This window comes from Citrus clementina, unplaced genomic scaffold, assembly GCF_000493195.1.
Source record: "Citrus clementina cultivar Clemenules unplaced genomic scaffold, Citrus_clementina_v1.0 scaffold_6, whole genome shotgun sequence".
NCBI lineage: Eukaryota > Viridiplantae > Streptophyta > Magnoliopsida > Sapindales > Rutaceae > Citrus > Citrus x clementina.
The window spans coordinates 11,715,584-11,731,173 of NW_006262139.1; the positions used below are offsets into that span (position 1 = coordinate 11,715,584).

The window sequence follows — 15,590 nt, forward strand, 5'->3', positions numbered from 1 at the left end:
TTTTGATTCATTCATTAAAATTTGATCATAAATATCTTTAACCGAAGTAAAATTTTGGGTGCTGAATAGAAAAGTGCTTTGTTAGTCTTTTTTTTTTTTCAATTAAATCCCCCACCCCAAAGAGATCAACCGTGTTATTTATTGTCCTAGTCCATATTTGCCTCTGGGTTGGTTCAACTTGTGCTTTATTCTTACACGACAATAATAATAAGGATATCCTTATCTTACATGCATGTAAGATATATTTTTCTCATATAAATAATATGTAAATTCTATACATATACGGTTGAAATATATTTTACATACATGTAAATTAGGAATTGTTTAATAATAATAATAATAATAAGAATAATAATAATAATAATAATAGGCAAATGTTATGTTACAATTAATGAAACATACACATTTAATAATAACTACACAAATTGTGTGGGTTCATCATTTGTGTGGTTGTTGTTGAGTGTGTATGTTACATTAATTATAACATAGGGGCTCCCATAATAATAATCATAGAGTTCTTAGTTTTGCAATTGGTCCTCCCACAATTCAAAATCTTTTACTTCCTTAATTAATGGAGATACAAAGCGCTGATGACGAAAAAACACCTCAAAATGTATCAGTCTTTTGGAGGTTTTAAGTTCATTTAACATCTTTCCTCAAAATGAAAGGACAAAAAGGAAATAAGTTACCATGGATTATGAAACGTTGTTTCCCATAGAATCAAGAAAAGACAAGACACACACTGCAAAAAGGGCGTGCAAAATGACAATCCCATCAAGGAAAAAATGTAAGAGAAAGAGAAGAGAATGCGCTAATGCAGGGATAGGGGGTTTCGTCAGTGACAGTGAGGCATCAAATCAATTAAGATGGGCCAAAACCAAAGCAAAAGCAGAGTGTGAGGTTGATTTGAGGCTGAGGTTGACAAATAAACTAGTGGTGTGCGGTCAGTGACTCGGTGAGTCCCCACATGAAATGGATGTTGATGAGTCATGGACAGTGCACGGAGAAGAAAAAAAGGGCTGAGGCCTGAGAGATGCTTAATGCTTTCATCACGCTCCTCGTTGAACAGTTTACACTACTACTACGCACTCTATTCGTTGCACCCGTACGTGCTTATAGGGTCTTATAGGCCTGGAGCTGTGCCCTGTAGCTAATGAAATTGCATTGAATCGCATCGCATGCCGCCTGCAAAAAATTTTGCCCAGAGTACGAGTAGCGTGGGTTTTTTTTTTTTGTTTGCTTCTCAGTCTCACTTTACTCTACGCCCCATTGGGTCCTTGTACTAAGATACCCTAAAGCCTCAGTCTCATTCAAGCTCTGGATACCACCACGAAGCCTGCGAACAACTTAACTGTCTTTTTCGTTCGCTATTGCTTTTCTGACTTTATGTTTTGCATTGCATTTCAATTTCATCATCATCATGGCTTAAATTATAATTATTCAAGTCTTGGAATTCCCCTTTCTAAACGCTACCTAAATTTTAATTGATGTGTGTCTTCTCGGTGGAGAAAGAATTTAGTTTGTTCAAGTTTAGATGGGCGGAGAAATAATCTAGTGTGTGATCATACTTCATGATGTAGACATTGTTAGAACACTTTGAATTGATGTTTTAAATTATTAATATTGTATATTACTTAGAGAAGAGAAGAGAGCATAAATTGGTTTATTTATAAAAACTAAATATGGTGTGGTAATAAGCTCATGAAATAAGAGGTCCATGCGCAAGAAACCAAGCATAATAGAGGAGCTCATTACGCAAATCTATTAATTGGGCGCAAGCCAATAATTTGCCCGCAAGGGAATACTAGAATTCTATTTGATAAAATTGTAAAAAGCAAATGAAGTAGGCGTATTTGATGACATGAATTAAGGCACAAAATATGCAGTAAATTGCAATTATCACTTGGTCCTGGTGTGCTTTGAAATTTCTGGGCGTTTCAAAATTTCAAGTGAATAGACGAATTAACAGTGCTGCTGTAGCTAAAACGGGACAGACCATAATGGTTTGTAGTGTGTTTTGATGGTGAAGAAATTATGTAGGGCTACAGGTTATTTACTTAAACACTAAGATTTTGTAGCTAATGGGCAAACTCATGTTGGTCTGCAGACAATTACTGCTGAGCCTGCTTTAACAAAATGAGATTTTACAGATTTGACAATTGACAGAAACACAATGCGTGGGTTTATGGGGCATTGGGCATATCGTCTTACTCATTAAGCAATGCTTCGTGATCTTTATGTTTAATGGCAGGCATGAAAATGACCATCACAAGAAAAGAAGAAGATCTATTTGTTTGATCCCATAAACTAATGGCACCGGTGTGTTTGAGAGAGACTGTGAGCTCAAATTTTTTTCATAATGGAAGCAAGGCAATCTAAATTTGGATTGCATGCGCAGATGAAAATGAAATGAATGTGACTTGGCATTATGTGTTATCTTGTCATGGCCACAAATGGGGACATCTGACTTGATGGGCCATTAAATTCACAGCTAAAAACTCATTAATGACCTCAAGGGTAGAGTAATAATATTTGACCTACAGTTGTTGTTTCCTTAGGTTTTCCAAAACCCTTTTTTCCGAGGATCATTATGGTTAGGGAGAAATGAAAATAACAGATAAAGCAGAAAAGACATCACCATTCAGGCCATTTATCCCCACCACCATCCCACGCATGAGCCCAAGTGCAAGTGCAAGTGCAAGTGCAACCAATAATGATGAGCAACATTGAACGATATTTCTTTGAAGCCTGGAACTCAGAGAAATAATTGAGTAAAATTCCCTTTACAAATTGTGTAAACAAAAAAAAAAAAAAATAGTATAGCAATTCAATTGAACTCAATAATTGAACTCATAAAAAAAAAAAAATTGAACTCAATAATGGAGAGGCCGAAAACTGGGAGCACAAACACCATTGAATCTAGCCTCATTGATGGGTAGAATTTAGGGTGTGACAGATGTGTTGTATGAAGTGGACTAACTTTAACCACTCCACTTCATTAGAGTTCATAGATGTTGAAGGAGTTGATATATATACTCTTTATTTGACGATGACATTCTCATTTTCATTAAAGTATAAAAAAATAGACTTTAATATATTGAAAATTATAATTCTTTTATCTGTTAATATATTAAAATATGTGTTTTATTTTTTGGTATTTTCATTTTAATAAAATGAAAATATTCTCATTAAATTAAATATAAATAGATAGATTTTGCTAAGTTACAGCTGTAACTTATAGTTGATTCACAAATCATGCATGTCCCACCACTTATTAACATTGTTCACATGATTTCAAAGGGGCTGTAAATTACAACAGCGGTAACCTAGCAGCTATCTAAATAGAAATATAAATGTGTATGTATGTATGCATGTATAATGATGTATCTCATGAGCAAATATATATACATATACATATATATATATATATATATATATATATATATGTGTGTGTGTGTGTGTGTGTGTGTGTATATATAGTAGTTTTCTGGTCAGAGATTTTAAAGTGCGGAAAAGTTCAGAAAAATTTTAAAACCGCACGACTTTAAAAACTTACAATTTCAAACTTTTAAAACCATGCGATTTTAAAGATTTTCCGTACTTTCCTGCACTTTAAAATTTCGGACTAAAATATATATATATATATATATATTATAATAATTGTGTTCAATTATTTGGTTATAATCCTAAAACGACATTTTGTGGTTTACACTCAAAACGATATGGTTCAATTCTCTGGGGATATTTAGGGTAGATTCGGATTTTAGTTCATTAATTTAGAAAATATGACATCAATGATTGTTTAGATATTAGAAATCAAGTTGACAGTCTAAATTCATGTCGTTATAGCATGGCTTAAAGGTTTTTTGTTTTTTTGAGAAGATGGCTTAAAGGTTAGTAACGTAAAGTTTTGCTGAGTAAAGTGTAAAATAAAAGTCTATGAGATATTAATAAAATACAAAAATATTAATACAACATTACTTCCAGGGATATTAAGTATTGGCCTTTTCAATTACTAGACACCATTCAATTCTTTAATTTAAATGGGATAAAGGGCAAAGGGCTTTGACTGACCAGGACAGTGATTATCAATCACGAGATAAAAATTTAATTAAATTCATCGAAATCAAGTAAAAATTTTTTCTAATTAAACGAGGACATTTATCCTGTTTGCCCTTAACTATTAATTGCGGATTATGCTTTTTGTAAATTAATTATCTTTAAATTACTCTCTTTATTTTTTAAAATCTCAATTTATTCTCTATTTGTTAAGAAAATTTTTTAAAAAATTATCAACCCATCTTGATTTTTTAAAAAAACATATTCAGATAATTTAAAATTTTTAAAAGTAAGATGGATAATTTAAAAATTATCACTATATAGGGAAATAATTTAAAATTTACCCAATATAAAAGAATACGACGACAATGGAAATACTGCTTCAAAATTACAATGGATGCTAAAAGTTTGCAGGCCGGTATTGAACTTATAGCTTAGTGGTATTCTTGGAATTCAATCCCTTTAATTAAGGATAAGTATCTCTATAAATATTAGTGGGAACATATTTTCAAGCTAATATGTTTGATTATTGTACCATATAGTGTATATACACACTTAGAATCCCAATAAATATCACATTGTAATTTTTTCTTTTTTTTTAAAAAAAAAGGCAACTAGATTAAGATATTTACCCATATGATCAGTAGAAGTAAATTAATTATTGGTTGTCAAAACAGTATTTCCATTTTCTTCCAGGACAAAAAATTATTGAGGATCATTTGACCAAAAAGTTGAGGCAAATCAGAAGCATGAGGTACATCCTAAAAATCACAGACAATAGGCATAAGGTGATTACTCAAAAGGGCATCAAATGCATTCTTATAAGAGTTTAGGTAAAAACCCAACATGGAAACTGCCTCATTCACTCACAAAAGGACTCATCAAAATCCCCAGAAACAGTAAAAAAGGTAAAAAAAAATTTCATCAGGTTGTGACAGTGTTACTGTTGCCTCAAAAAACCCAAACACCTAGAAATTTGGAAAGAGAGAGTGAAGAAAAGAAGATCCCCATAAGGCCCCCTTTACAAAGACTGGAATAATCAAAGCTTTCAAAGACTGTTCATTACACGAAATGAAAGTACATCAGCTTTGTTTTTACTATCTTTCATAATTGAGTTCTGTGAATTGAATGAATGCTTTTTTTTCAAAGCTGTGTACTGTCTCTGCGCTTAGCGCTGATGTTGAACCAAGAGCAAAGCCGAGGATTGCGGATTTTTTTTTTTCTTTTTTGAATAAAACAAATTAAAAAAATTAAATTAAAAGGACATGGAACGGCCCCAGGGTCCATTAAGGAGGCATCAGGACTTGCACACGTGGCCTACCGGGCTGTAGAACTAGGTTTGCTCCTGGGGCAAAAGACAATTGTGATTATGACAACATCTTTGTTTTTTATTTAATTTAATGCTTTCATAGCATACAAGACAAAGACAAAGTGAAAAAAAAAATATTTTCACTTTTCCCCATGTGCATGACCCTAATTAATATTACTTTGGTATTATTATAGTGACTTGTGAGTGTGTCCTATTATTATTATTGTTATTATTTTTTTAAAAAAAAATTTACAACCGTCTGTTTATTTATTTTATTTTTAAAAAAAATACATAAATTTTTTTTTTTTCAACGCGCTATTTAAAATTTATTTTTTGTTATATTTTTTCACTTTCGTCTAATTTTCGTTAGCAAATTTAACGAAATAACTTTTTTATCCCTCAAAATTATAATTTAACCCAAAATAAATAAAAATTAGAGATAAATTGGATGAATTTAATTTTTTTCAAAGGTAGATGCTAAAAATTAGAGGAAAATAATGTTTGTTGCTTGTTAAATTTAGAAAATTTGTATTTATTTTTTTGGAGGAAAATAGTGTTTGTTACTTGCTAGATTTAAAAAATTTGTATTTATTTTTTCTCTTTCAAAAAAAAATATAAATTTTTTAAATTTAGCAAGCAACAAATACTATTTTTCTCCAATTTCTAGTATCCACCTTTGAAAAAAATTAAATCCATCTAATTTATCTTTAATTTTTATTTATTTTAGGTTAAATTATAATTTTGAGGGCTAAAAAGGTCATTTTGTTAATATTCCGTTAAATCCACTAATAGAAATTAGACGGAAGTTAAAGAATGTAATAAAAAATAAATTTTAGGTGACGCGTTGAAAAAAAATATATTTATATTTTAAAAAAAAAATAAAACAAACAGATTGACGAATATAAATTTTCCTTCTTTTTACTTCAATGAAATCATACCCTCCCTCATTCATCTTCATCCAATCCACCATTTCATTTCCGACTCAATTATGATGCCATAAAGTTCAACCCCCAATACACCTTCTTTGGGTCTAATTATGGTATCAGTGTTATCGAATTTTACTGAGTCGCATGGTCAAATAATCAGAAAGTAAACAAAATAGGTCTTGTCTTGTTGAGTTATATTTATTATAACTTATAGCTCGATTAAAATAATATAAAAATTACAGACTGACCCACCTGACCCACATCTTATATTATTTATTTTTACATTTTTTTTAGTTGGGTCGAAAGTTACAATAAACATAGCTTATTCTTTTTACTTCATGAAATTACACTTTCCCGCAAGTTTCATCCAATCCATCATTTCATTTCCTACTCAATTATGATGCCACAAAGTTCAACCTCAATGCACTTTCTTTGGGTCTAATTGTGGTATCAAGGTTATTAAATTTAACTATCTCGCATGGCTCAATTAAAACAATATAAAAATCACACAATTTTCCACGTGGTCCACCTCTTATGTCTATCTATTTTTATATATTTTAATTAGATTGTAAGTTACAATAAATATAATTTAAAAAAGATTCTAAGTCTCTAATATAAAGAGAATTCAAGTCCTTAACTTAAAGTAAGACAAAAATATGTTCATCACTCGTCCAATGAGCGCTTTGCGTTCAAAAATCATTATTGCTTAGTTTAGTCGCACTAACAAGATTTTACCCCATGATTGTAAAAACTAAAAACCACATTGTGAGACTACAAAATCTCTTCATGCTTGTAATATAACTGTGTGAGTTGTGATGCTACAAAATTAATAAAGAAAAATTAGTTTAGTTTCTCTAATCCAGTTTTATGCCTGTCAAACTCAAGACACAAGTTGGTTAACAAATGGGAATGTTTAACTAATTAGGCACATTGAAGCAAACATATATTTCATAAGAACTTCACCACCAATTAACCTTTCATATAATAGAACTTAAGGTTTGTGTTCTTGTATTATAATATGAACCCTTAATTCAATCTTCTCCCTTTTAAAATATGAGTAAAATAAACATTCTTAAATCGAATGATAATTGTCTAATTATAATAAGCTAAACATCTACTTGACAATAAGTTCCTCGAATATTAATTGTCTGACTGTAAATAGCTAAATTTCTAATTGACAGTAAATTAACACACAAACTTCAATAGATTAGCCGAAAAGCAGTTTTACACAAGTTCTAGTCATTACAAGTGTTTAGCCAAGTACTGCAAGTACTTTCAGAACTTCCTGAAAGAAAAATGCTTGATGTTAATGCAACTCTCTTTCGCTCTTCATCAAATTTAATTTACTTGTACATATAAAAGATTTTTCGCTTGAACATATGATTACAACAAGTAGTCTCGGTTTTCCTTCCCTTGTTTACCCCTTCAATGTACAAGAAAGATTCTTTATTGTGACCATTTTTTACCACTCAGCTTCTACAGCAGAAATGAGGCATGTTGGGGTTGATGATCGACTGGGTGTAACGGTCGTGGACCATTGTGTTCGGATAATGAAGGTGATTGGAGACGACTGAAGGTGCAGTAATCATTGAAGGGAATCCTGATGATGCTGCAGTAGAGAAGCGTGGCACTGCAGCTGACCCAACAAGAGGGGCTTCAAATTGCCATGTCCAACTAGGGAAGGAATTAATATTCCCCTTCTCTAATGCTCTTTCCTGCTGACACCAAAGATATCGATCACATGATCTATGGCAGAAACAAAAGCATAAATAATACCAAATTATTCATTTATAAACTAGTCATGGATTTACATTTAGTAAGTGATTAGAAAATCCACCACTCCAGCCAGGAGGAGAGGGCTCAATAGGCATAGCAGGGTTACACGGTGCAGGCTGAACCCTTGCTGTCGCAGCAACAGAATTCTCCAGTTGCTGAGAGCAATACAAGCAATTGAAATTGGCTAATTTAACACCCTGGACAGTTTGTGGTGGCCAAATCATCTATGCAAAATCAAATAACCAAAATGCACGAGGAAAGGCAATCTAAAAATCACCGTTTTTCTTGCTCCAAAATCATTGGGCATGTTATTCCAGCCGTTTTGGAATAGAAATTTGCTCCAATTGTTTTCATCCTTTCTACCATCGTTTGATTTCGGAGGAGCAATTCCTAAATTTAGATCAACTTCGTTGTCGCCCTCTGTATAAGAAACTAAGAGCTGACAATTTGGCATTTACTTATACAAAAAATATATCAAAATTACTGACGAGAAATACTACCGGCAGGGTTGGTCCCATAGATCGAATTCTCATCATATGAGTTGGGATCAAAATTTGTGACTGCTTCTCTCCCAATGCATTTCAGAACAGCCCTGTCATAAGCCCTGATTTCCAAGACATATACATACAGTTCATTAAACATAAGCAAAATTAGACATCAAGTATCAAAGAAGATTGTTTTTGTAATCAATTATACCTTGCAGCTTCCTCTTCACTATTGTATAGCCCTAAGTAAACATACCTGCTAGCAAGCAAGCAACCCAAAACTAAAACTATCATAACCAAATCAATTCCTCCAGTTCTTAATTCATAATTAGTAAATGGCACATCAAGTGTAAATTGTTAAAAGGGCTTCTCACTTCCTGCCCAGATACTGCCCCATGCGAGCTTCCCACCGGCCACATTTGTGCAGCGTGACTCCCCTATATTTTGAAGTTCCCCTGCTAGCTGCTGCAGTGTTCTGGCGGCGGAGAGAATACACGAATTCATCTTTTGTAAAATTACTCATCTGCAAAACAAACAGTCAATCAAAAAAAAAAAAAAGGAAATGTAAGTACCCAATTGCAATCACCGACTCAATTAAGCGAGTAAACAACATAGTCTGCGACCTACAATTCTTATATCGTCTTGATAATCATCAACGTGAAAATTGATGTCTGCATCAACTCCCCTAAACTTTATAGCAGCTCGATCATAAGCCCTGAATCAGAATACCAAATTGAACAAAAAATTCCCGTAACTTGGCTCCAAGTATAGTATCAATCAATGAAACTCTAAACAACAATCTCAATTCATAAATTCAGAAAAAGAAATATTTGTTCACCTGGCCGCTGCAAGAGCTGTGTCAAATCCCCCTGCAAATTTACAAAAATACACTAAGTAAATAAAACTAGGCAGTTTAAGTCAGAAATGGCAAGTACAACGAATAAAAATTAAAAAACATTTACCCAAATAGACTTGCTTCCCACAATCCCTGCAGAAATTAAAAAAAAAAACACACACACACAAATATTTAAAAAAAAGGTGAACTTTAAAAAAATCTTCAACAGAAACAAAAAGCAAAAAAGTTTTGACTACTATTTTAATGAATTTTTATATATATATTATATATATAAAAAGAAAAATAACAAACCAAATGTGAGATTCCCATCTTCCCGTTCTTCTGTAGAAGGTAACGCCTCTGTACTGAGAACTTTTAGACCTAGGCCCACGTCTAGTTTTCTTCATTTGTCTACTATGGCTGTGCTGCTGAATCTGAACATCCCGTTGCTGTGATAGTGAAGCTACCCTGTCCCTTTCATCATCGTTATTGTTGTTACCTTCTTCTTCTTCTTCTACTTCTGTGTTTATTATTAACGGAATAAACGGAATGCCGCTGCTGCCTCCACCGCCGCCTCCGCCGCCGCCTTGAGTTAAAACATTGTCGTTTTGATAGTGATGCTGGTGGTGGTGGTGATCGTTTTGGTTGCTGCCACTGTTGTTGTTAGAATCTTTCAGTATACTGAAAATGTAACCTCCGGAAGAGGAAGCAGGGGAGCAGCAGTCACCGACGGAGGTGACGACGGAGGAATGGAAGCTTCCAGAACTTTCCCTGTTCATGGAATTGGAATATTCGCCCGAGTACACGCTCAAGTTAAGATCCAACATTGCACTAGCTGGTGCTTTTCTTGTTCCTGTTTTGCGTTGCAAATGCAAAATGAAACTTGGGAGTGCTACAAAGAGGAAGCTTATAATAATAATAATAATAATAATAATAATAATAATAGTAAGAAGGAGAACGCAAAGGAGAAGCAGGACATGTTTATACGAAAAAAATAAAAATGGGACGAATGAAGAAAGAAAGAAAGAAAAGATGAAAGTGGTGGTGGGTCTGAAATTCTAAAAGAAGTGATGGGACATAAGAGCCAACAACAACAATCAAACTGGTATCTGTTTTTGCTCTCTTCCTGTTTCCCCTTCCATCATGACCAAAATACACGGCAAATATCACAGCACGTCATATTTCACACGTTATAAAAATGCACTAATCGATTTTTCTCATTTCTTTTGCAACTATTTACCTAAATTTTATCAAATGCGTCACCTTTTTTTTTTTTCGTTCTTTCTTTATTAACACCATCGTAGAATTTAACAAAATATTGATTAAATGATTATTTTACACCCAAATATTAAAAAAAACCATTTAATCCTATCTAAATGATTAAAAAAAATCAATTTTATTTTGTAGTTTTTAGGACCAATATTGACCACATCTAATTTAAATATATAAAATCACCGAAAGAAGTACCTTAACTAATTTGTAACTCGTTTACAACGTAAATCAAGAACTCTCGACTTGTATATTCCATCTTGAATAGTATCTTTAAAAAAAATTAACAAATCTTCAAAAACAATAAATTACCAACAAAGTCGATCATAATTATCTAAAATACATTGAAAATGATTATAAAATGAATATGAGAAATTTTGAACATGATGGTTTGTTCCCTTCAATTAAAAAAAATATATATAAAAGTAAAAACTAGTTATGGAAACTTAAGAGTTTATTGTTTGTTCTCATCAATCCAAGATAATGATGAATGCTATGCTAAAGGTATCCAAAACAACAGCCATTAGATTTTTTTTTTTTTTGGCATTCAGGAATAAAACAGTCATTTTATCAATATTATGTTAAATTCTCTTATGGTGATAATAGAAAAATAGAGAAGAGATATATTTTTGATAAAGGGAAAAACATTAGGTACTTGGTAGATATTTACTTCCAAATAAATTTAAAAAAAAAAACTAATTTAAATCTAAGTTATCTTATTTTTTTTAGTTGATTATAATCTACTTGTACCATAGGTTACAGTCACAATGTCAGCACAATCAAATAATATAAAATTAATAAAATTTGATCATTTTATGGTGTATCTATACCGCGGGCTACAATACTCGTATAGTACCATAAGCAAACAAATTTATAAATTATAATATAAAGTTTACTGGAAATTCAAATATATACAATTATGGCGTATGTGAATAGCTCAAGAGTTCTATTGGGACAAATTAATTTTACGATCAAATTACATTTATTTATAATTAAAAATTCATTACGACAATCATCTTAGAATAAATCCATTATCACATTATTTAAACATTACGTTTTAGGCGACTTATAAATTAAATTAATTGTGATTCAGTAAAATCCTTCGATAAAATATCTGCCTGCGCCTAATAACATTATATTGTTAGAGTACCAAGACCCTGCAAAATCTTTGATGCAATTTAAATTTTCATTTACTACAAAATGATGCTCTATTAAAAAAATAAAAAAAAGGTTTGCAAATTGTTACGGCGCGTGTGTTTTACCGCTTCAGTCTGTTTTTTATTTTTTATTTTTTCTGTTCGGCGGAAGAGTAGCAGTAGTATGGGAAGTGGAGGGCGGTGGGGGTGAGCGAGTGGACTGAAATCTTTAAAACAACTGAGCTGGTGATTATGACTCGACAAGACTATACAACGTTTACCATATCCGTACCTCTGGTGTTTTCTTTGCTTTTGCAGTAATCATCCAGCAGCAGGCAGCAGCTCCCAAGTTTTTTTTTTCTTAATTTAATTTAATTTGTCGTTCAAATAAATTTTTACCGATCAAACTTTTTTTTTTTCTTCTGATTTTATTTTTATTTATTTATTTTAAATGAAACCACATAAAGAACAGAAATTTAAAAAAAAAAATATTTAAGTTCAATAAGAAAGAAAAGAAGATGCTTCATCTTTATTTATCCAGGACTGACCGGCATGGATTCGGTTTGACTTCAGTCATCGATTCGGTTTGAAGTAATCTTAATTCGGTTCGGTTTAATTTTCTTTTGGACCCTTCCAGAGTTGCAGTATCTTAGTGGAGGCTCTGGTTATGGTCTTTTCTTCTCCTAAGGACTAACCTCGGTAATGATATGATTATTTCTATCCCACTATAAGTTTAAAATGGATCGGTTTCTTTTATTCGATTTAACAGGAAAAAAAATGGAGTTGAGTTTAAATTTTTTTTTTTATATAATTAATAAACGAGCCAAATCCGCGTAATTAATTTAATAAACAAATCAGACACGAATTTGAGTTCACTAATTCGTTTATTAAACGAAATATATTTGTATCAACTCGATTTGGGCCTATTTTTCTTTGCCCATTTGATTCTGGATCAGGGGTGTGACTATTGTTTAATTTGCCCTCATCATCTGTTTCCTTAAAAATCTTTTTTAAAAGATAAATTCACTATTCTGGTCAATTTTTATTTTTTTATTAAAAAAATACAATTAATTGTTTAATCAAACAATTTTTTAAATTTAATTAATTGTAAATGTTATTGATTTACAGTTTTTTTTTGGGTCAATAATGATGATTATTTCGTCGTCTTTATGTGCAAATGGTATTCTTATTATATAAATTTCTCACATTAAATTGATGTTTCTATTTCACGGTCATTTTCTAATGAGAACTGAGGAAGCAATCGTTTTGTAAAGTGAGGATCAAGTTAAATCATAAGAATATTTTAACGTAGTATTTTTTTGTTCTTTAGCTAGGTCATAACGTTAATAAAACGAGGGCTTCATCAATTCTCATGAGAGATGTCTATTTTTCTCAGCATAATTATTTAGAAAAATATCTGTCACGTTTTTTTTTGACAATTTACTAATATCAAAAGAATTTCAATTGCTTATCTAAAGTCTTAAAATGTCATCAAATTTACTTCAAACATTTTAACTAACAACACACACACACACACATAGAGAGAGAGAGAGAGAGAGAGAGAGAGAGAGAGAGAGAGAGAGAGAGAGAGAGAGAGAGAGAGAATCCAAATTTTTTTTTCTTTTTTAGCAAATGTATGTGTTAATGTATTATTGATTGAACAAAAATATAAAATTGAACATAATCAATAAAGTACTGAAGCACGCCATATCACATCATTTAATCGAAAAGTTTATTGTTACATCAATTTGCACAAAAAAATATAAAAGAATTTGTGAATTATTGTTTGTTAATCACCAAAGTAAAAGTGCTACAGGACAAAAAATGTATTTTTTATATCATTACTATATTGACTCAATAAAATAATTAAAAAATAATTTAAAATTTACAAATATTGACTATTATGACAGAGGCGTATGCGAAAATCATCCAACCAATAATGTATTGACAAATTAATTTACATGAAAAAACTTACTATATTAAAATTTATATTCCTATCATTATTATTTGTCAAGATTCTCTACAGAGGAATGTCTCGTTTTAGATTAAGATTGAAACGTTATAAACGACTTATTTCATAAGTATTGACAACAATAATGTATGATACAAAATTTTATAAGTTGTTTATTTTATTATTTTCTTCATTTGACAACAACTTTTAAAAACAAGTAAAATGTTGTTTTTTATAAGCAACTTATTAAATAAATCACTATACTTTGTCAAGATTCTCTACAGAGGAATATCTCATTTGAGATTAAGATTGAAACGTTATAAACGACTTATTTCATAAGTATTGACAACAATAATGTATGATAAAATTTTTATAAGCTGTTTATTTTATAATTTTCTTCATTTGACAACAACTTTTAAAAACAAGTAAAATGTTGCTTTTTATAAGTAACTTATTAAATAAATCACTATATTTTTTTTAATTCCTATTATATAACCACAATCTTGTTTAATTCTTATATTTTGATTTAAGTACTGATTTAGTCTCTACATTTTAAAAAATATCTCAAGACATCGGTGCTCTTAATTATATTACAGTATTGTCCCTTTTTTTTTCTTATCTTTTACAATGATATTCTAGCTACAGTATTTTTGGTATTAATTTTTTATCTATTAAAAAATTTAATTAGTAACTTAAACAATAATGTTGTGTTTACTAAACTGAAATCGAAATGAGATGGAATCGGAATGGGTAAGAATGAGAATGGACTTGAAATGGAATCGAGAATCAGAATCAGAATAAGTTGTTTACTTTAATTGTAGGAATTAGAATCGTAATAGGTTGGATTGTGATTAATGTGTTTACTTTATCTTAGAATCAGAAATGGAATGATTTGGGTATTCCAAATTACTAAAAAGTCTTTAATAATAATGACAATAATATTAATTAAAAAAGAGATATTATCATTTTCACACTAAAGTTATTCTGACACATCATGTCAGTACCACAGTTTGGTGAAAACATCATTTTGCCACCAAATGTTTAAATTGTTAGCATTTTCTCATCATTCCGTTAAAACTCAGTTAATATTTAACGGAAAATGCACAAAAAGTCAATTTTACCCCTGGAGCGTAAAAGACAATTTTACTCTTTAAAAATTAAGAACAACAAAAGACGATTTAATTACAAAATTACCCCCAAAAGATGACACTGCTGCGAGAGTGAGAGAGATATGGGTTAGTGACAGTAAGCGAGAGAGGGCGGAGATGGAACAAGAAATAGAGAGAGGGGGGTTGATTTCGATTTCTAGGGCTTTCATGTCCAAATTGTTTGTTTTTTTACAATTGCAAAACGCAACGTTTTGGCTTCGCATGAGATGTCCAAAATGCCCTTATGATGTTAGTATAATTTTTATTTAGTTAACGGAATGGTGGGAAAATACTAACAGTTTAAAAGTTTGGCGGTAAAATGATATTTTTACCAAACTGTGGTATTGACATAATGTGTCAGAATAATTTTGGTGGAAAAATGATAATATCCCAATAAAAAATAAAATTAATAAATTATTATTATTAATTGATTAATTAATTATTAAATAATAAAGGACCTATGTGCAAATAATACAAAACTTTTAGGTATTTTCATAAACTCTACGGGGTCAAAATGCAAAAATGACAAAAGTTGATTGAGGGCAATTTGGAGATTATAAAAATTTAATGGGGGTGAAATGAGAAATTTAGGGAATAGGAGATTGATTCCCAAGCTCTCCATTCTCCATTCCCAAATTTGGGTAAGATCCACAATTCCGATTATGATTCCCGCCTTTATTTTGCGAAGTAAACGCT

At 31.1% G+C, this 15,590-nt stretch overlaps 1 protein-coding gene across 3 annotated transcripts; it reads right to left on the minus strand.

Annotated features, from left to right (window-relative positions):
• Window positions 1-7,493: 7,493 nt before the first annotated feature.
• On the minus strand, window positions 7,494-10,536 carry LOC18039165 (floral homeotic protein APETALA 2). Of its 3 annotated transcripts, none has more exons than XM_006428832.2 (10): window positions 9,703-10,536; window positions 9,518-9,543; window positions 9,394-9,424; window positions 9,183-9,270; window positions 8,930-9,078; window positions 8,767-8,811; window positions 8,571-8,674; window positions 8,348-8,490; window positions 8,106-8,225; window positions 7,494-8,009 (listed from the first exon to the last, which is right to left on the minus strand). In XM_006428832.2, the coding sequence occupies exons 1-10, from the start codon at window positions 10,215-10,217 to the stop codon at window positions 7,764-7,766; spliced, it is 1,467 nt and encodes a 488-aa protein (XP_006428895.1). In that variant the 5' UTR covers window positions 10,218-10,536; the 3' UTR covers window positions 7,494-7,763. The 3 variants fall into 3 exon arrangements, with proteins under 3 accessions (XP_006428895.1, XP_024038545.1, XP_024038546.1); XM_024182777.1 differs by having other exon boundaries at window positions 8,767-8,814; XM_024182778.1 differs by lacking the exon at window positions 8,106-8,225 and having other exon boundaries at window positions 8,767-8,814.
• Window positions 10,537-15,590: the final 5,054 nt, after the last annotated feature.

Coding starts and splice junctions, on each gene's coding strand:
- LOC18039165 (XM_024182777.1), bottom strand. CDS start 10,217: ATGTTGGATCTTAACTTGAGCGTGTACTCGGGCGAATATTCCAATTCC. Junction 9,425..9,517: donor TGGGAAGCAAGTCTATTTGG/GTAAATGTTTTT, acceptor GTAAATTTGCAG/GGGGATTTGACACAGCTCTT. Junction 8,815..8,929: donor GGGCAGTATCTGGGCAGGAA/GTGAGAAGCCCT, acceptor CTTGCTTGCTAG/CAGGTATGTTTACTTAGGGC.